Here is a 21,416-nt window from a genome sequence, read left to right on the forward strand (position 1 = left end):
AGAACAGAGTTTGCATTTGTCTTAGAATTTTGGAAACTAAAAAAACTTTTTTTTTTTTAAATCTGTTATATCACCATTCCAAATACTGAATTTCAAACTAGTTATCTAAAAACAGCAAGTTGTTCTGTGTTTCAGTATTCTGTTTCTTGAACTAAGAAATATTAATATCTGCTTATGTTTAAAATTCCATGAAGTGATTTATTTAGACTAACACAGGAGGGAAAATCTTTTAGACACTGTTAAAAAGTCCAAGAATGAGTCATCTGTTACAGATTGTATGGAGCGTCTAAAGACCTGGGACACAACCAGCTGGCTCTCTTCTGTGAGAAAACAGCATATAGATGTGAGCAATGAGACAATCAGTCCAATCCCCTGACAATGAATGTAAATAGGCTAAGAAGAGGCTAAAAGCATACTTTTCTCAAGACAGAGTCTTCCCGGCACAGAGTGAAGAAGAGTATCTTTCTAAGATGGAGCAAATCATCCAGTGCACAACAAACCAAGAGACATTTATGCTTGTTTAGTCAGCACATGATTTGGCTGTTAAGGGAGGGAGAGAGAGGTGTTGCTGTCTCCCTGTTAAGGATTAGGTCAGGCTGTTCTGTATGGTGCTTCTGACTAAAAGTTGAATGGGACATCAGTGCCATTCTTTGTCTGGACTGGCGAGACAGCACCACTAGCTTACAGTAGCTTTACATTTTTAAATCACCTTTTACATTTCTGTCTAAATGCTTTTACAGACTTATTTAGTTCGTATGGCCAGGTTTTGACAGTGGTCAGTGCAAAAGGAGGGACAGGAGGTGCTCCAGCAGGTGCTGGAGCTGAGATGCCCCTGTAGCCTGAGGTGCAGACCATGGGGAAGCAGCTGCAGCCCCAGGAGGGTCACAGGGATGCAGAGATCCACCTGAAGCCTGTGGAGGAGACCCACACCCGAGCAGGTGGATGCCTGAGAGGAGGCTGTAACCCTGTGGGAGGCTGTGCTGGAGCAGGCTCCTGGCAGGGACCTGCAGCCCTGGGGAGAGAGCAGCCCACAGCAGAGCAGATTTGTAGGATTTGTGATCCCATGGGGGCCTGTGCTGGAGCAGCCTGTCCTGGAAGGACTGCACCCCATGGAAGAGTGACCCACACTGCAGCAGTTGGTGCAGGACTGCTGTCCATGACATGGGCTGACAGTGGAGAAGTTCATGGAGAACTGTCTCCTATGGGAGGGACCCCATGGAGCTGGGGAAGGAGTCCCCTTCCTGAGCAGTGAGAGAAACAACATGTGATGAACTGACCATAACCCCCATTCCCTGTCTCCATGGGCTGCTGGGGGGAAGGAGGCAGAGCTGGGAAGGTTTCCAGGAAGGTTTCCAGGAAGGATTCCAGGAAGGAAGGAAGGAAGGAAGGGTGTCTTCTTAAGATCTTCTTTTATTTCTCATAATCCTCCTCTGATTTTGTTATGTCATTTATATGTCTAATTTGTTTTGACCATGGCAGTATTTGATGAATGATCTCTCTCTGTCCCTATTTCAGCCCATGAACCCTTTGTTATGTTTCCTCTCCACTGTCCAGCTCCAGAGGGAAGAGAAAAAGAGGCTTTGGTGGGTACCTGGCATCTAGACAGGGTCAACCCATGACAGAAGACTTACAGTCCACAAAACATTCTAAAATATAATGAATCCACTGGCCAAATATCGGGAAGCAGGCTTTTACTTCTGTATTTTCAAGTTAATTGAGAGGGGACAGCAATGCTGATACTGAACACCAAAACTCCTCTCAGGAGAACAAAACTAGCTCTATTATACACCTTTTTATTATATTATTCATTTTGGACTTCTAAATGAACCACACTGCAGGGCATTTTTTCTTCTTGTGTACTTCTGTCTGGCAGTGGATCAATGTTTTGCACTGTCTTCATAATCACTGTTTCCAAACTTTCAGAAGTTGGTATTTCAGAGTCACTAAAGCAGAAAACAAACACACGAAAACAAACAAAAAAACCCAAAAACAAACCACAAAAAACAAACAAAAACCCAACCAACAAAAAAAAACCAACAAAAACCCCCCAAAATCAAGCTAAATATTAAATTTTCCAGAGACAATGCATAAGCACATAGAAATAAACTCATGCAAGAAAGAAAAAAACTAATATAAAATGCAAACAGTAAGTAGATTTATTCAATACACTTTTCAAATATAATAAAGCAAAAATATATCTCTGAAATGATTTTATCAAGTTTTATTCTGTCAAATGAAATCTCACTCTATAAGCGAGATTTAGAGGCCTGAGATTCAGCTGCTTCTCAAAAGACAACTTTTGAGGCAATCTGCAGAAGTGAAATAAATGAAAAAATACTTCATTATACTTCTAGTTTGTGAATGGCTCATAAACTACTAAATTTCCACTTTCCTTCATTTTCACATTTTATAATATAACAAATAAATGCATAATACTTAATAACATTTTGTTTCAATTGAACTTTATTTGCATTTTTGCATAAGACAAACTCAAAAATCACACTTTAGTGAAAGCTGTATATAGCACGCCTTTGGAATGCTCTTAAATTCTGTAACTATTTTAATTCTTTCACAGATTCCTGCCATGCAGAGAAACTGGACCGGAAACTTTAAATATTTTTACAATTTTTCCTTAGAATTGCACTGAATATGCTCCTAATTTCCAGTTTTTCACTGCCTTACCCCACATTATCATTTGCTTTGTTATATTCAGGGAAGTCTACTTTAAAACATGAAATCTTGGATATATCTTTTTCTATAACATCACTGGCAATTTATAATCATTTGTGTGAGCAGAATCCCTTGACAGAAGGCTAGTTTGATTTGTTACTTTTTAAACCAAGGTATTTAAAAGAGCATAACTAAGATCAAATTAAGCTACACTATCATAAAAATCAATGGTTTAGAGATGCAGTTTACTTAACCAGAGAAAAGGCCTCAAACTTAAGAGTCCACATATAAACATGTTTGTACTTTTCAAAACTGTCTTGACACGTTGGTATGTCTTACAGAACAGAAATCAATGCAATGGTTTAAAGGGGCTGCTTTATAGCCATGGAGACATTTCTAACTACATACACATTTCCCTCTCCTGCTTTAAGGAATGTTCCATTTAGGAAATTAAAGGTTTGCTTTAGAAACTCAGAGCCAGCTACTAGTGATACAGAATGGTATTTATTAACAAGTAGAAAAGGAAACTAAATGAAGATACTTCTCTAACTTGTTGAGAATGACACCTTTAATTTTCACTTTCAAAAATGTCCACTGTGACATTTGACTTTTAATGTCAAACTTAAAGTGGAATGAAAATGTGCTTGCTCAATTTTTCTCTAAAAGCAAACATAGAAAATTAATTACTCACTAATTACAACATGCAATTGTGCACACATGTATGTTTTCTATTAAAATCAGATCTACAATATCTAATTACACATGAAAACAAACAAGCTTTACATTAATGATAGCAACTGACAAATGACATGGTTCTTAATTTGCTTTCTACCTCAAGATACTGTGTTCAGGAACCCCCTATTTTGCACGGGGAGAAGTAGTAGAAAGGCTTCATTTGCCTCTATTGATTTGCTCCATATGACACACAGAGCCAGTATAAAGCCTATGAAGACAATTCTATTTTCTTTACTCTTTTCCCATGTTTTCTGTATTTTGGATACATGCAGGCTTGAGAAATTTCTTTGCTTGTCACTTTGGGAACAAAGTTCTGAAAGACAAGGCGTGATAACCATTTACCTAGTGGCTAACTGCTGCCTCCTCAAGTATATGAGGAAATAATAAGGAGAAGCAAAACTTCTTATTGTTTATATGACACTTGCCATTGGAATTTTCTGAGAGCCTTTTGATTCAAGACTGGGATTGTATGCGGTAGCCATCACCTTTAAAGAACTGATTTTTAACCATCATTCAATTAAAGTTAGTACAATGACTGCATAAAACATACATGAAATAATTAGTGTGGATGGTTCTTAATTTAAAGGATGTTAAACAGCTTGTAGACATCTGCTAGCAAGCTGAAATGGGTCATTCAAAATTTATCTAACTAAATTAAGGGGGAAAAATGTTTCTCCTCCTGGGTCGGCATGTCACAAGATAACTAAACCGACTTACTAGGCTTGCCTGGGAATCCTTAGCTGTCAGTGGTGAATATGCAAAAGGCCAGCAAATTAAATCAACCTGCCAAACTGTCAATTTCAAGCCTCATGACTGCATGAAAATAGCATCACTGGAAGAAATCAAGCATTGCCTTCTTTTGGGTTTCCTGGCACCTATTCAAATACTCATGCAGTTGTGGCTAATTTCGCATGCAAATTTCAGTCAATAAGCTCAGAACAAGACCTCCCAAGATATTTCAAAGGATCTGACAGTATTTTTTTTGAATACCAAATCAACAGTAGTTGAAATTCAATCTCCATTTGCTAGTGCTTTACATATGCACAGTGTCCCCTCTACAGGGCTAAGTTAATGAGAGCCGTACCTGCTTTCACTCACATCCTCCCAGCCGTCCTTACTGAAGTTCTCAAATACATTACTCATAACCTTGATGGACTGTTTGAGAAAAGCTCCATGATGTCCCAGAGAGCTCTTTTTCTTGGCTGTTTTTAATTTAACCTTGGTGCCTGTTATCTTGCAATTACATTGCCAAGAGATTGCCACTGCTTTGGCTTTATCTGGCAAACACTTCTGCTTCTGCACTTGACTCAGCAAATCTTCACTTTCATTTCTCAACCTGTTAGATTTTGTCACTTGCCTCTTCAAAGAGGCAGCTTCTTTTTCCTTCTCATTAATCACTAACTGAAGTTCTGCTTTTTCTTTTACTTCACAAGTCCTCTTAAGTAGTGTTTCCAGCACTCTTCCTCTTGTGTCTGCATTGTACTCTTGCACTTTTAAAGATTCTTTCTTTTCTCATTCAGTAAGTCTTTGTTTACTTCTTTCTGTTTCTTTAACTCCCTTTCAATAGCTTTGAATCTTCTTTCTAGTTGCTCTACCTAAAAAAAGCCATTTTAGCATCCACAATATTTCAGCCTGTCTTGAAAAATCCCAAACTATGTTTTCAGATATATTTATTATATGACAATAATATCACATTAAGAACAAGGACAAAAGCTATCTGTAGTCCTTAATTTAAAAATAATTTTAACATAGTGCAGATAAAAACATTTTAGCTGCAATAATACAGCTGTTGAACAAAGGGCAGATGGTAAAAGAACTTAAAATTCCAGGCAAAATGACACAGAAGTTTAAGCGTCCCATGCTAATGAATCTTCCTGATGCATCTTAAGCTCATTACTGATTTGGTTATACATACAAATTGAATTTAAAAAAACATTTTCAGAAGGATTACTACTTTGAAATACGGACAGTTTTGCACTAGCTATCTGAAGCAACAAGTTCTTTCAAGTGTCATAAATACAGAAATAAAATATTAATTTGATCTTTCAAAAAACTCCTAAAAAATCCTAGCAAGAGATATCAGAAACTCAGCACATAAAAATATGGATGCTAATTATGTGTTTTCTATTCACTAAAATAGAAAATCTAACATGTTTCAATTAAGAGACTAATTTTACAATTTTCTCACATAAATTTTGAAGAAGCATTCTACCTATATTTTGCTTCTAAAGTCCTTTGAAGTTTACAGATATTCAAGTCCATTAACTTATTGTTAATAATTATTGATTCTCCATGATGTTATTGAATATATCACATAAAGGACAATTCCCAGAAATAAGGGGCAATTTTAATTTCAGCAGACACTAAAATTATTATTTAGTCTATGAGATATCCCCAGAAGCCTGAAAAGGGCATCAGAACAAGTTCTGTGCTTAGTAACCACTTACTCCAATACTTGGAGAAATATTAAATATTTTTGTACAAACTTAATCCCCACTCCTTCACAAAGGGAAGTGTCAGGGGTTCTAGGTTTTTCCATATGTTGTCAGGAAAGATGATTTCTCCAGAAGCTATATTAGCATGTGCATGAACTCCCAACCTTGTAAAACACTGGCCAGTTCCCACACTTCATAGCAATACAAAATGCCAAAATTATCTTTGACACCGAAAATATTCAATTATATTATTTCTGTAAGCTTTATATTTTTAGATTTTTACAAAAGCATTTTGCCAATGCTCCTAAATTATTTTTAAATTTATGAAATGTTTTACAAAGTGGGTACTACATATATGATTCAGAGAAATGAGAGCTCTTGATGTACAGGGCAAATTAGGACAAGAGCTGCTCAAAGTTCACATTTGTGAATTGGATACTGAAGTTATGAGTTTGATAGGAAAATCTTTAATTTGAAGAGACAATGCATTATGGCGACATAAAGTTATTGGGTGAAATTAGAAAGGGATTTTTTCTCAAATGCTTTAGTGAAACAAAGGGTATAACTAAAATCACAATTGGCATTTTCCACCCCAATGACAATGTGTTAGACAAATATCTTTCTTCAATCACCTTCCTAAACTGAGATTCTACTACTGTTTTCTCAGTTCTTTAAAGCAACCTTTTACACTCAGTAGCACTTACAGTCATGTATGACAGCTAGAAGAAAATAAACAATGAATAGCATATACACCTATCCCTAAGGTACCATCATAACTCTGTATATCCACAGAGATAAAAATTATGTAGTACCTGGCAAACAAAATCATAGTTCTGAAATACAGATGATAAGCAAGCATAAACTGTGACATTTCAGATGGTAGCATTCATATTATTTCAATTACTCACTCTACCTTAAGATAAATGAATGTGAGCACTTCCTATTCTGTGTGTTATTATTTTAACATGATGTTTGTCATTCAGTAATAACGAGATGACAGCCTTCATTGCCTGACCATATGGCAAGTGTTACAAGTATATGCAATCACATCATCTGCTGTAAATTACCATACTTCCTACAAGTTAATTCACAGATAAAAAATAAATAGACATACCCGAACTGACATTCAAAGTTATAGATTTGTGTTTATTCAATTTAAGCTTGCTTTTAAAGATTTATAAGTAATTAAACAAATAGGTTTGCAAAATGACAAACAAAAGGCATGATACTGTTTGAAGGATGCCTTTTCTTTGCAAGCAAACAAAACATATGGTAAAATACAAGTGAGCCCTCTTAAGTGAACACCTGTTAACATACAAAACTACCTGAGTATATTACAAATACCAATACAAATACCAACTAGTTGAGAACATCTCATTACTGTATGAGGCAAAACCTGTAGAATGTTAAGCAGTAAAAATAAAATACTTACCAATATTTTTAAAGCTAGAGAACACTACATGTATATGGTACTATCTTGTAAAAAGAGTGACAGTTCCACAGAAAATATTTTCACATGAAACATTGTGCTAAAATTTAAATACAACAAATGGTGGATTTATCACTATTATGCATCATTCTATTCTGTAAAAGAACTCTATGATTGACACCTGATATTATCTAAAGTTAAACAGCTAGCAAAAAAATTAAGGTTCCCATAGTTAAGGGACAAACTGCTAAGTGTATGTTACTTACAATTTAGATAACCTGTTAGGTTTTAACATTATATCCCTAAACACTCTTTTCATTTTCTCTGGCATTGCCCATGTTTATCTTACATGACACATTCACAGCTATTTTCCTAGAATTAATTTCTGAGCAAAATTCAGGAAAGCCACAATTTTAATTAGGAAGGAAAATGAAGGCTTAAATTCATGAGTACAGACATTTATACATACATACATATTGTGATTCTTACATTAAAATTTAGATCTGTTTGTTGGGGTTGGTATCTTACCTTCTGTAACATCTCATGTGAAATGTCCCTCATACACCTCTTAGGAATGTTACCCTTTACCCCATCGTCTTCACTAAGTTTAAAAAGAGGCTCTATCAGAAAATAAAGAACACATATTTATCATATAATAAATAAAATGCATTATGACACCTAGTATTTCACTAAGACAATCTGTAGACATTTTAAGGAAATGTGTTCTTTACTTCTGTAATTATTTATAATGTGTTCTATTTTCTTGACATGCTTTTTGGTCAGTTTCTAAAGTGACCTCTCTTCAAAGTGTTCTGTCACATAATTATGAATTTCTGTAGCATCACAGTGTGTTTTTTTCAGAGTACATGCTTTTCAAAGGTACAATAGATCTGCAGGTTAAAGACACTGTACTTTCATTCCAATTTTTATTCTTTTACAGACTATTCCCTCTATGCCTTAAAAGCAGAATTCATTTCTGTTTTATCTACACAGTCACTATCAGTTCTGTTCTCTAGGTCTTGTCCCCTGCTAGGAGGATCAGAGTGATTGGTGAACAAAGCAAACAGTAACTGAATTAGGATGGATGAAAACTTTAAACCCTGGTTTTTGTTAAGTTAAAGATCATGTACTTCACTAGATAAATCACACATATGATTCAACTGAAATACTGTGAAATCACAACAATTAGAAATTGATACAACTAATTACAGCCAGCGTGAATATAATATCTGTCAGAGACAGATATACACTTTAGATACTAAAAATCCCAAGTTAAAAATGAAACTTATGCATAAAAAAAAAGTTTAGAAGTACCAATACATACAGTCAACCAGAAGTCAAGATCTTAGCATTCCCAAATTGCCCACTGCTCACAGAAATGAGCAATTACTCATCTCAGAAGGATTTAATCTTAGAATATAAAAAATTGCATTACAGAACAAAAAAATCCCACTACTCTAAAAGCACCACAATATTAGTATTTCTTTTTTGGTACTTCTTTCCCCCAAATGAACTCGAAGAATTAATCTTAAGGGATAAATCTCTGTGCTACATTGTGGAGGTCTGCTTTAAAAGTAACATTTCAAACTACAAGCAGACACTGCAGGTCACTTAAAAACTTTTGATTTATAAACAAAGCAAGTGTAGAAGAAAACAGTGTTACTCTCTGTAGATTCACAATCCTCTTGATATAAATAGTGACTAACAAGTTTGTTAGAGTGAATTAGACCTTTCTTTTGTCTTTGGAACATGTCATGGCCAATTAATACTTCTGTATTCATGAAATAAATGGAACACTATTCTAAAGATAATAAAAGCTGAAAAAGGTAAAACTATGCATCTGGGGAATATGTACCTTTACCTTGATATTAATATGTTAGTTCCCATGTTACTTCAGACTACAGTCCCCCAGCACAGTGGTACTGCATACATTTAGAACATTCTTTAAGTAACACACAAAGATAATATGAACATGCTTTTCATCTTTTTCTAAATATTCACTCATTTGAATGCCTGTTGTAGCTTTTATATCAGCATTTACTGTACTCCACTGAAAATAAAAATTATTTTCCATAGTCAAAGAAACTGATCAAAGCACACAAGGTGTTATGTTTATTATGTGGATGTATTAAAATGCAATTTAAAACTCTATAAATAAACATATTATATGCAGATAATAAAGAGTACTACTGCAAAATTGATAGAAAAGACTACACATGTTCAGTATTATAAACAAGACACATGCAACATGAATAGAAGTGTAGCCAAAGGTCACTGAGACTTAACCCTTTCTGAGCAGAAAATATATGGTCCATTCAAGCCCCTTTATCCCATCCTCCCTTCTAATTGTTATGTAATTGTTCATAGAAATTGATTGGGGAGGCAGTGAAACAGCACTGGCTGTCTGTCTAGGATAGCAGAAAGATACATTGTATCAGCCTACTAAGCAAGACATGCTGTATGTGTCTACTACTACATAAAAAAACCAACATTTTCTCCCTCAAGGAACACACCCACAACTCATAAGTCCCACTGTCTTCAGTCATCAAATTACCATGGTCTTACATAAGCACACTTACATACCACTGAGAAAATACAGTTAACCATCAGCTTTAGAACATAAAACTTAATTCCTAATTAATAGTCATCAAATCTGATGATGAGTCAGTTCAACACTGCTGCCAAAATGGTACTTGAACTATGAAACTATAGTTCACTATTAGAAATTGCAGAAAGCCTGCTTACACAAAGAAACAAACCGCCCCTTTAAAGCACAATAGAGCACTGTAATAGTCACTTACAAAGAATCTATGCAAACCATCAAATGAATTACATTTTTGCATGTAGTAAACACAAGTTGAAGGATTTACCTGACAAAAAAAAGGTGCCATGGTGCACAAAGCAACTGTGTTACTGACCTCAGTGGTAGGCACCCATGCTCCTGGGTGGAAAGAAACTTCTGGTGGGACAAAGACCAGAAGGGAATGCCACTCCCACTCCTACTACTGAGAACAAAGGATATTCAGGAGTCTCATAATGAAAGAAGCCTTCAAACTGCTTCCATGGAGAAATGGCAGGCCAACAGTCTACTGCTTTTTAAGAAGACATTTGCTATTTTTCTGAATAGGATTTGGTCAATCCACTATCCTGCTTTTGGAAAAAATAGCATGACTATCTGCCAACACATCCTTTACCCTCATTAACAAATAATGACATGAATAGCATGAACAGTGAATTTGGATTTGATGACTACTAGAAAATAATTAGACAACACAATAAGAATGGAAAGAAATTGGGAATGGCAGGAACAGAGTTGCCTTTTCTCTTGACCCACTTCATCTTTGACCAACAGGATTTGAAAAGTTATACGGAAGAACAACAAAACTATCCATTACTTCTTCCTGACAAACACAACTGATATCCAATAAAGACAGACAATTTTAATACAGGAAGGCTCAGTCTCTTTTTATAGATTTTATCCCTTGATATTAGAATGCCTAATAAAAACAGGTATCTATCTACTAAGGTGAAAGTGAGTTCTAACCTCATTGATAAACTGAGGAAATTGACATCAGGTTACCTTTTATAAAATAAAACGCACTGAAATTATGAACAAAGTGTATTTAGACCATATTAAGTTTGGACTCCCAGCAAATTACTGATAAGAGACATGAGGTTGTATTTTTATTTAGGAAAAAGACATTTAACTCCCTTTTGAAGGCAGAGGCTGTATGTCAGCTTCAGTCATTATGGAGCAACCTTCTAGAAAATCTCAAGCAATACATGTCATGATTACAACTTCCTTTGATGTTCAAGGGCAACAATAAGGAAATTACTTTTTAGAGACCCTGTAAGCAAGTATTTTTTTATACTTCATTTGGCAAACATTTGGAAACAGCTAGAATCATCCCAGTCTTCTATGCTAACAGGAAAGTTTTGCTTAATATGTATCTTTGGACTTGAATTTTATCAGACACTTCCTGTTTATTTAAATGATTCCCACATCAACACAGACTGGAAAAGGTAAACAAAATTTGCATAGAATACTTCACTGGTAGTTTAAACATTTTTTGTCAGTCACAACAAAAAAAACAGCTAATCATTTTACTAATTACTACACCAGAACTGTGCCACCACCCACAAACTTTTAAAAGAGGATATGTTAATCTGAAAAGATAATGAAGAAAGAAGGAAGAAAATACTAATTGTTAAAGCACTAAACATGTCAAGAACTGGCAGTTCTGGAGATCTGACTAGTTGTTGGAAAAGTCCAGATATTGCCCATCAGGCCCATAACTACTTATCTTTTTCCTTCTCTCTGCAGAGACTGACTGAATTGGAAAAAACAAAGAAATTATTCTTAAAGTTAGTATTTAAACCTTTAGTTCTGTGGCTATGAACATAAAGCATAAGAAGTAGTACAAAAGAAAAAGGTTACTTTCAGTTTTCTGCAGCTTGATATTTCCACTTTATTTCAAAGACAAAATTAAGGTAAAAAAATTAAGGTAAAAAATCTGTATTTTTTCATTCAAGAAGTCAGCATTACCTCAAGAAAGAGAAAACAACCACTAGGAGAAAACTGTAACAAAGAATGGTAAGGCTTTATTGCTTAGAACATGTAGAATACTTCTCCAAGTCTTCCACTTATTTCTTTGCTCACATATGCAATACCCAGCTCGACTGTAATTATGCACTCTTAAATATTTCGTCCAAACCATTCAAGAACAGCTAATACTATAAAGAATCAGAGGAACGATGGAGAGCAGTGGCAATATATTACCTATCTGACTGACAAAGACTCATCTCCACAGAACCATTAACTACTGTAGAGATTATAAAGATATAAAAGAAGATACTCATGATCAATTCTTACAATTTCACAATTTTGATTTGCTTTCAAATTCACATACATTCCAGTCAAGTCACATACTAGACTAGAATTAAAACTGACATCTGAATAAGCATGAAATTTATATATGACTATATTTCATAAATAGATAGAATATACATATCAGTCACAAATGTATTAGTGTATATATATTCATATAAATTGTGATTGACTTAATAAGTGTGTGGACAACTAATGAGAAAACAAACTTTCAAATCACAGATATGGCCATATGATTACAAAACACACATTCATGAAAAATAAATCAATCCTTGGAGAGAAAATAACATTATATAAAAAGTATTCTGCTAGAGTACTGTACTGGGTTTGAGTGGTCTGGCTTTGGTAGCAGGAGGGCCTACAGGAGCGGCTTCTGTTAAAAGCTGCCAGAAGCTTCTTCCATGTCCAGCAGAGCCAGTCCCTGGCAGCTACAAGACAGACTCAGAACCAACCTAGGCTGCGCCAATCAGAGCTGACAGTAACATGGTAACACAACAAGGAAAAAAGTGAATTGCAGATGTACTTGTGGCCAGAGAAGAACCAAGTGAGAGCATGTGAGAGGAAGAACTCTCCAGACACCAAGGTCAGTACAGAAGGAGGGACAGGAGGTGCTCCAGCAGGTGCTGGAGCTGAGATGCCCCTGTAGCCTGAGGTGCAGACCATGGGGAAGCAGCTGCAGCCCCAGGAGGGTCACAGGGATGCAGAGATCCACCTGAAGCCTGTGGAGGAGACCCACACCCGAGCAGGTGGATGCCTGAGAGGAGGCTGTAACCCTGTGGGAGGCTGTGCTGGAGCAGGCTCCTGGCAGGGACCTGCAGCCCTGGGGAGAGAGCAGCCCACAGCAGAGCAGATTTGTAGGATTTGTGATCCCATGGGGGCCTGTGCTGGAGCAGCCTGTCCTGGAAGGACTGCACCCCATGGAAGAGTGACCCACACTGCAGCAGTTGGTGCAGGACTGCTGTCCATGACATGGGCTGACAGTGGAGAAGTTCATGGAGAACTGTCTCCTATGGGAGGGACCCCATGGAGCTGGGGAAGGAGTCCCCTTCCTGAGCAGTGAGAGAAACAACATGTGATGAACTGACCATAACCCCCATACCCTGTCTCCATGGGCTGCTGGGGGGAAGGAGGTAGAGCTGGGAGGGAGAAGGGATGAGAGGAAGGTGTTTTTAATATTAGTTTTTACTTATCTTTTGTTTTTTTAGTAATAAATTCAATTAATATCTTGAAGCTGAGTCTGTTTTGCCCATGACAGTGCCTGGTGTCTGATCTCTCTCTGTCCTTATCTCAGCCCATGAGCCCTTCATTATATTTTTCCCCCCAGTCCAACTGTGGAGGAAAGTGATAGAGAGGATTTGGTACATGCCTGGCATCCAGCCAGGCTCAATCCACTACAACTACATATACAGGTATAAAATACTTTACCTTTCCTTTTTTTGCTGTAAGCATAGTTACTGTTCCATAGTTCACAGATGGGTGTATTTTCATCTGATCCTATTCTTTGCCAAGATTCAGTCTATAAAAGATGAAATAAAGAAATAGGTACAATCACACAAATGTCACTAAAATCATTAAAAAATAAAACAAACCCATACCAACGTATTACTACAAATAAAGTTGTCAACACCCTGGAATTAGTTCTAATTTGACAACACTTAACATTGCTTCAAACATAAGGTGGCCTTTGTACAACAGCTTTCCAAATGTGTAAATCAACTGAATGTCCAAAATTCAGACACAATACTGATTGTAACATACACTAAGAACTTTCAGTTCATCTTTTTTAGGCAAGAAAATGTTTGAGTTTAAAAGAAGATAGTAGGAGATGGAATCCTTTTAAGACGTAGATAAATACTCTGTCTCAGGGGAAACTGCCAGCCAAACTTGTGAAGATACACCTTATGATCTATCAACTATTCAAGAAACTTATTAACAGAATGATTCCTTCCATTTTCCAGCCCTGAAGGACTAATATATTACTACCATAGTTTATTTTGTAATATCAACCAGCTAAGGCCTGCACAACAAATTGAATTACTCCTTTTTCAATTTAGTGAAATTACATACAAATAAAGTTGCCAGGATACCAGTACTAAAGTCTCAAAGTCAAATTGGGAAATGCTAGAAAGACATTTATTTAAATTGTTTATTTATACTTGTGTTCTCTGACATGTTCTCTATCTGTATAGTTGTACGCTATTTGAGCAATAAAACCCCCACCTGTTTCAGCCAAAGATCATACAGCGCACAGAGCACAGTCATTTAATAGGCAGCTTTTTCTTAAAATTTAAAGGCATTTCATGCAGGAATACACGTTATTCTAGCTCTGTTGTGAAAGTCTGACTGCTAACGTCACTTATTTCAGTTGTACTCTGAACAGCAGCTCCTGCTTCACAGGAAATTTATGTTTTACCCTACTTTCCTGCCCTCTGAACTAAGGCACACAAAAAAAAAATCTGGCCAAAATATTTGCTAACTTAAGGAAAGGATTTTAAAAAAGAATACAAACTATGTTAAAGCATATTTTAAGTCAAATGCATCTCTTAATCAGCTGTAAGACACAAATTTTTGAGAAAATTATAAACATGAAAAGTTAAAGTAACTTGCTTTGCATGACACATAAGAAATCCAGCTATTTTTGGGATCCCCATCTGCCTTCACAGGCTTTCTTTGCTGTTCTTTTATCCTCCAAAACTCAGTCATCACCAGCTTCTGTAACACAGACTAGAGTGGCTTTTGTCTCCAGACTGTCTTAACTCTTCACAGCATGTTAGTTTTTTGAGCTGAATGGCAAAATATTTCCTTGAAAAAACATTGTTTATGTAATTAAAAACGAAAATCAACATAACATGCTTCCTGCTTGAACCTCTATCTTCTGAACAAGTTACTTTTTGAATTAAAAAACATTTAAATGAACACATTTATAAACATATGCACTGCCTCTCTAGACACTAATTGACAAGAATGCAGTATGATTGCACAAGATTTTTAAGAGAAAACTTCTTCACATATATTTTTTCTTTTGGCTAAGGAAAGATGTGCAGAAGTAAACTAATTATATGAACTAAGTTAAGGGGAAGACTGTAGTCAGAATAAATTAAGTACCTCTAAATAAATTCATTTATTTATGAAATAATCTTTAGCTGAAGTTATGATATATCCAAGATGGAAAAATTTTAATCAAGTCCAAACCAAAATTACAACGTGCGATACAAGATTAAACCTGTCCAAGTCAATGACTGGCCTGGGTGAATGTTGGAAGTGCCCAAATGTGCCAAGTCCAACCAGCAGCAGTACTATGTCTCCACCAGAGGCAAAAGCAGATGCTACTCAAGAAAGCGTAGAAGCCTAACAGCTTCTGCAGTGTGATTCCAATTTTTCACCCTGGAAGTGGCACACAAGCCACTCTATATTTCTTCTGCTTTAACTGTCTCCCAGTTGCTAAAAGGACCTTTACTCCAATGCCACAACAACAAAAAAAAAAACCTTTATAACCTTTCATGTGGAGCCTTGTTAAAGGCAATTGAAAAAATACAGATTAGATTACTGTCACCACGCAGCTACTGTCACCCTTCTGCAAATCCAGCAGGTTAATGGAGCAGGATTTCCCTTTACAGGAACCACATTAATGTTTCCTCAAAAAGAACTGTGATCTGAGCTTGGTGGTATTTCTTTCTATGGTGCTTTTTGTTAGTTTGTTGTTTTGTGGTTTTTTTTTTTTTTTTAACTTTCCCCCTTTCACTCTCTTTTCCCTAAAGACTGACTGCCATCCTCAAAGCATAGAAGCAGTCAGGCTCACTGGTCTGCAGCTCCCTCTGGAGCCCATTCTATAGATGGGAGCTACAGAGGCAACATGCTGGCCCACTGGCACACTGGCAGTTAATAGTGAGGTTAGAGTAATTTCATACTTCACTTTCTTCACACCTCCCACATGTGAAAAATATTAACTTCAATATACTTACAACTAACTACTCTACTTGACCTCATGATTGCTGTACAGATACTTAAAACAGGTCTAACGCCTTTGATCTATCTGCTGCAAAGCATACAGAAGTCGTTGGCATCTTCTAATCATTATTAGCATGGAGAGACACAATCACAGCATGGTTTGGGTTGAAAGACATCCTAACAATCATCTAATGACAAAGATTAACCATTTAGGCCTAGCAAACCCAGTGTGTCATTTTACACTGTTTCCATTAAGCAAACTGATAAGCTTCCTTATTGCCTTCTTTTTCACTCTATTTAAGCAAAACTTTGCTGTAATAAGTTAAGCACCTTTGAAAACCAGTCTTCAAGAGCCTTTTTAAGCTTCTCAACTTCCCACCTGCATTTGTCCTGTCTCTACTTACTGGTCCTACCTGTTTCTCAGCAATACAAACTCAAGTTTTAAATTCTGACCTTTTCTGTGTAAGTGCTATAAAAACTGCAGTCTCTCTCAGAAGCTCTCAGAGAGAGCTCCTTAAGACTCTTTGGGGGCAGGAGATGGTTTTAGAACTATCTTTTTTTTTTTTTTTTTAAATATAAGCACATATTTCAGGTGGGTTTCAGCTACAGTATTTTTCTTAACAGTCTCCCACCAATGTTTCTGCACTGCTTGCTCTAGTGCTTAGGGGTTGAAGATTTTTTGACTAGTTGCTTCATTTTTAAATGGTTTCCTTTCTGGAAAGTGAGTATCCCTAGGCCAATTGATTTGGTCCACTCTCTTCTAATATTATTCAAGACAAAAAAAAATGGCATAAACCCAATACAGGCCTTCCTTCTTTCTCTAACAATGTCACAGAGCAAATCATCCTGGAAATAATGTCCAGCTACTTAATAGACAAGGTGATTGAAAACTACCCCACACTTACCACGGAAAAATCCTGCTTTTCCAAACTCACTGCATGTATGACTGGTTGTAAGAATATGACTGGCAAGACTGTATACCCTGAATTTGGCAAGAGCCATTTGAGATGGTCTCTCATCTTCTTATTGCCAAGGATTTGAGATCTGAACTTAAAATTACATATGGTGTCTGTAAAATTAGCTGAACTGTTAGGTTGAAGGGGTGATGATATGCCATATGGAGTACAACTGGCAGCTAGGATTTATAAGTGTTCCTCAGGGATCCATTACAGAGCCAGTACTGTTTACTGTCTTTATTAACAACCTCAAAGATGTGCTAGGGTGCCTCACAGCAAGTTCACAAATGATATAACACAGAGGGAAGCAACTGAGGGCTCAATAGAGGGCTGGACTGTTCACTAACGCTTCATAGGAAGCAAAGAAATGGCTGATGGGAACTTAAGGCAAAGTCCCGTTATAAAAACTGTTTGAAAGAGGACATGCTATAAGACCAAATGGCTCAAGAGCAGCCTTGCAAAAAAAAAAAAAATTATGTCCTTTGAACCAATATGACAAACATTAGCAGTGACATGCCTTTGTGGTGAAGAACTACACTTTGTGGCTAAGAACACATATAGGCAGGAGTCAGCCAATTTACAGAATTTATTCTACTCAGCACTTCTGAGATGGCATGTGTGGCTGTGTCTTGTTTTAGGCTCCTCCAAGAAAGACACTTACCTAAATATATTAAGTAGAACCAAGGAATATCACAATGGCCAGAGGTTAGGCATATGTCCTTTGATGACAGGATGAAACTACTGACTACCAAAATCCGCTTCCTTTTATCCTTAAAATAATTCCTTTATTGCAGGACCATTTTTGGTGCAAGAGGACATTATCACATCAGTTAGAAAGCAGGTCTCATATTTCACTCATGGTAGTCCTCCTGGTGAGTTCTTCTGTCTCTAGAGTTGTGCTCTTTGTGAATAAAATGTCTTATATGTAGGAAATTATACATGTCACACTACACCAAACTGAATAATCTGCACGGCATTTTGGGGACTGCTACCTGCATCCTGAGCTTAATTTTCTTGATCTTGGGAAGGTAGAACAGATATAACCTCCCTTTTTGAACCAATTACTCCCATCCCATCCCATCCCATCCCATCCCATCCCATCCCATCCCATCCCATCCCATCCCATCCCATCCCATCCCATCCCATCCCATCCCATCCCATCCCATCCCATCCCATCCCATCCCATCCCATCCCATCCCATCCCATCCCATCCCATCCCATCCCATCCCATCCCATCCCATCCCATCCCATCCCATCCCATCCCATCCCATCCCATCCCATCCCATCCCATCCCATCCCATCCCATCCCATCCCATCCCATCCCATCCCATCCCATCCCATCCCATCCCATCCCATCCTATCCTATCCTATCCTATCCTATCCTATCCTATCCTATCCTATCCTATCCTATCCTATCCTATCCTATCCTATCCTATCCTATCCTATCCTATCCTATCCTATCCTATCCTATCCTATCCTATCCTATCCTATCCTGCCCTGCCCTGTCCTGTCCTATCCTATCCTAATCCTAACTAGTCAGTTAGTTGGTTTCTTTTATTATTTCTAACATCTGAAGCCTGGTAATCTTCTGTTCACTAACAAAGTTTTGAATGCAAATATTAGGCACTCAAGGCCAACATATTTGCACTAAGCAAATTTCTGAGTGTTTAAGTGATCTGGAAACAGATACTATACTTATTTCTGCTCACACTTTCCTTTGCTTAATCTGAAGAACACAATAAAACCTTTAAACAACTCTAGCTAGAACTTGTAAAATGAAAAAACCCCACTGGATATGCATTATAACAAGATCTACACATCTAGTTCAGTTCTCTAAAATTAACCATAAAAGCACCATAGCCTGTACTTTTTGTTACAAGAGTGGTCTTCTTGAAGAGCACAGCTCTTTGCAGAGGCTCTCCAATTAGAACATTCCTGAAGAACAAGTGAACAGACTTACTTGAAAGAAGTACCACATAAGGTTCACGTACAAACTTGCAAAGAAAGAAGAAGGGACTTCAAGGAATTCAGGGCAATTGAAGAATCCACAGAAAACTGCTGAAGTATAATTCAACACTGAAAGAAATTACTCATCCTGAAAGAATACAGTGGCAAAAAGCAGGGGTTGGGGGGAAACACTTGCTTTTCAGTCTTTCACTTACAGCATTATCTCCCTCAGTGTCTCAAATAGATATAACAACTTAATAGATAAGAATTTTTTTCTGAAATTCTCTCACACTCAAAAAATAATTTAAATGAGTTTGAAGATAAAAATCTCAGTGTTTTTTTTCTCCTAAAAGTGAGATTGCATTTGACAAACTACGTGTGCCCCACCAGGCTTAAACTATTCATACTACCCTTTTATGAAGCAGATTAGGTATCTGAAGATACCTGTGATCCAGCTGTACAGATTCCAGTGACATGAGACACTTCCCTCATTTACTGAGGGTAAAAGAAGAATTTCCTCTGCAATCCTGCAACTCAAAGGATCAAAACCAAGTTCTGTGTGTGGTAATGAAGACTATTGACTTATTGGAACTACAGAGTCAGAACAGTGGTGTCAAACTTCAGATATTGTGAACAAAAGCTTCTAAAACTATTTTAGCAGATTAAGCAAATATTTGGTGTTATTATCTTAAGCATATGCTCACTGGATTTACTGCACCAGTTTTTGCATCGTACACTTTCAATGAACATATCAAACAATGGAAAGAAAAAATGTGTCAGGTTTTGGTCCTAACTGAAAAGGCAATTTCTCTGACCATTGTTTTTGATTTAGCAAGTGCTGAGCAAAGAGCACCATGTTTATGTCATCTGAAACCATCCAAGACAACAATGGAGACTGAGACAGAGTCTTTTAAGATATTTAAACAGTAGGAAACTAGTTTCTGTCTGAAGCATTCCTAAGCTGATTTCAGACTTAAGGCATGGAAATTGAAATGAAAGCTGTTAATACTAGTACTTGTCTTCTCCATCTTTCAACAGCAGAAACACTGGGAGTTGATGCTGCTTCAAGACTAGGCAAGAAATGTCTTATATTAATATCCATTTAACTGTGTTTCTACAATTTTTTTCTCCTAGAATTTTCCATGAATTTCACATTTTAAAATTACTGTAACTACAAGCTTTATTTTAAAAAGAAAAAATAAAAAGTAAGAAAAAGTGATTTTAAACTTTTTAGAATAGATATCAAATAATTTTTTCTTCTAATGAATTCAGTAGTCACTAAATGAAGGGGAAAAGTTGTCGTTTATATTGCAGATAAAGTTCAGTACATTTCCTACTTCTGATTATAGTACTAAGTGGCACAAGTATTTGAGCACAACTTTCTTTCCCAGGAGGGAAATTCAGCAATGAGTATATTAAGGAACTGCAGGAGAAGCATACACCTACAAAAATTTCCAAACAGCCAACTGTCTGCTGTCAGGCAAGTGTCATCAAACATGGATAGTGCTTTCAGTTTACCCTTTCACAAGTCCCTTAATGACAAGGTATCAGTTGACAAGCAGAATGGCCTTTTAGTTGTCTTCTTCATACTGTGTATTTTTTTGCTTGAGCAAGGAAATACATAAAGCATATGAAATTTATAAATCAGCATTTTTTTGAGGAAAACGAATTTTCTGTCTTTTTAAAATTGAATTTTTTAAATTCTATGGCTGCATGCTGTATCTGTCAGCATCTCATAATTACAATATCAAAATTATGCATAGTGAACACTAGACATAAAAAACCCCTCAAACCCCTAAGAATTTTGTAAGAAATGAAGAAGAACTAGAAACTGAAGTTCACCTGAAGATAAAACCCCCATACAAAAGGAAGAGTATGTAACTTGTAGGTATTCAAGTGTTGCAAATCAAACCATATACAACATTATAAAAAGAGTCAAGTTCTAAATTGAATACATACAGCAATGGGGAACTCAAAACAAAGTCTATGGTTATCACAACAGAAAAACAAAAAACTTTTCCATAGAAAGAATTTTGTTCTGTAGACTCAGAAAAGATAAACCTTTGAATGATAATTTAAGAATGAGTGGTGGGACTTGAATACAATGAAAATATGCAGGTCAAGAGAACAGACAAAGTGACCTAAGTGTGAGTATTTACTGGTCACTTCCAGCTCATAAATTCTCATTTTCACACTCTATCACTTGACAAAGACTACTACTGCATTTTAATGTCTGTCACATTTCTGTTGTGTACTCATTCTATTATTTAACTCAACCTTTAAAAACAGAACTTCCTGGGATATATTTTTAATAATGGAGAGATACCAGATACAAACTTTGCACAAGTGTTTATCTAACGTTGTGAACTATTTTGACAACTTGCACAATAATTTTTATTGATATAGGG

General features: G+C 36.5%; 1 protein-coding gene across 1 annotated transcript in view; it reads right to left on the bottom strand.

Moving 5' to 3' along the window:
- Positions 1-21,416, bottom strand: part of CNTLN (centlein) — a 186,975-nt gene that overhangs the window by 63,094 nt on the left and 102,465 nt on the right. Inside the window, 5 exon segments of the mRNA XM_079330391.1 lie at positions 1,861-1,943; positions 4,490-4,907; positions 4,910-5,000; positions 7,798-7,889; positions 18,929-18,996. Of these exon segments, the coding sequence (XP_079186517.1) occupies positions 1,861-1,943; positions 4,490-4,907; positions 4,910-5,000; positions 7,798-7,889; positions 18,929-18,996 (752 nt within the window).

The sequence above is a fragment of the Erithacus rubecula genome, assembly GCF_903797595.1.
Source record: "Erithacus rubecula genome assembly, chromosome: Z".
Classification (NCBI taxonomy): Eukaryota; Metazoa; Chordata; class Aves; order Passeriformes; family Muscicapidae; genus Erithacus; species Erithacus rubecula.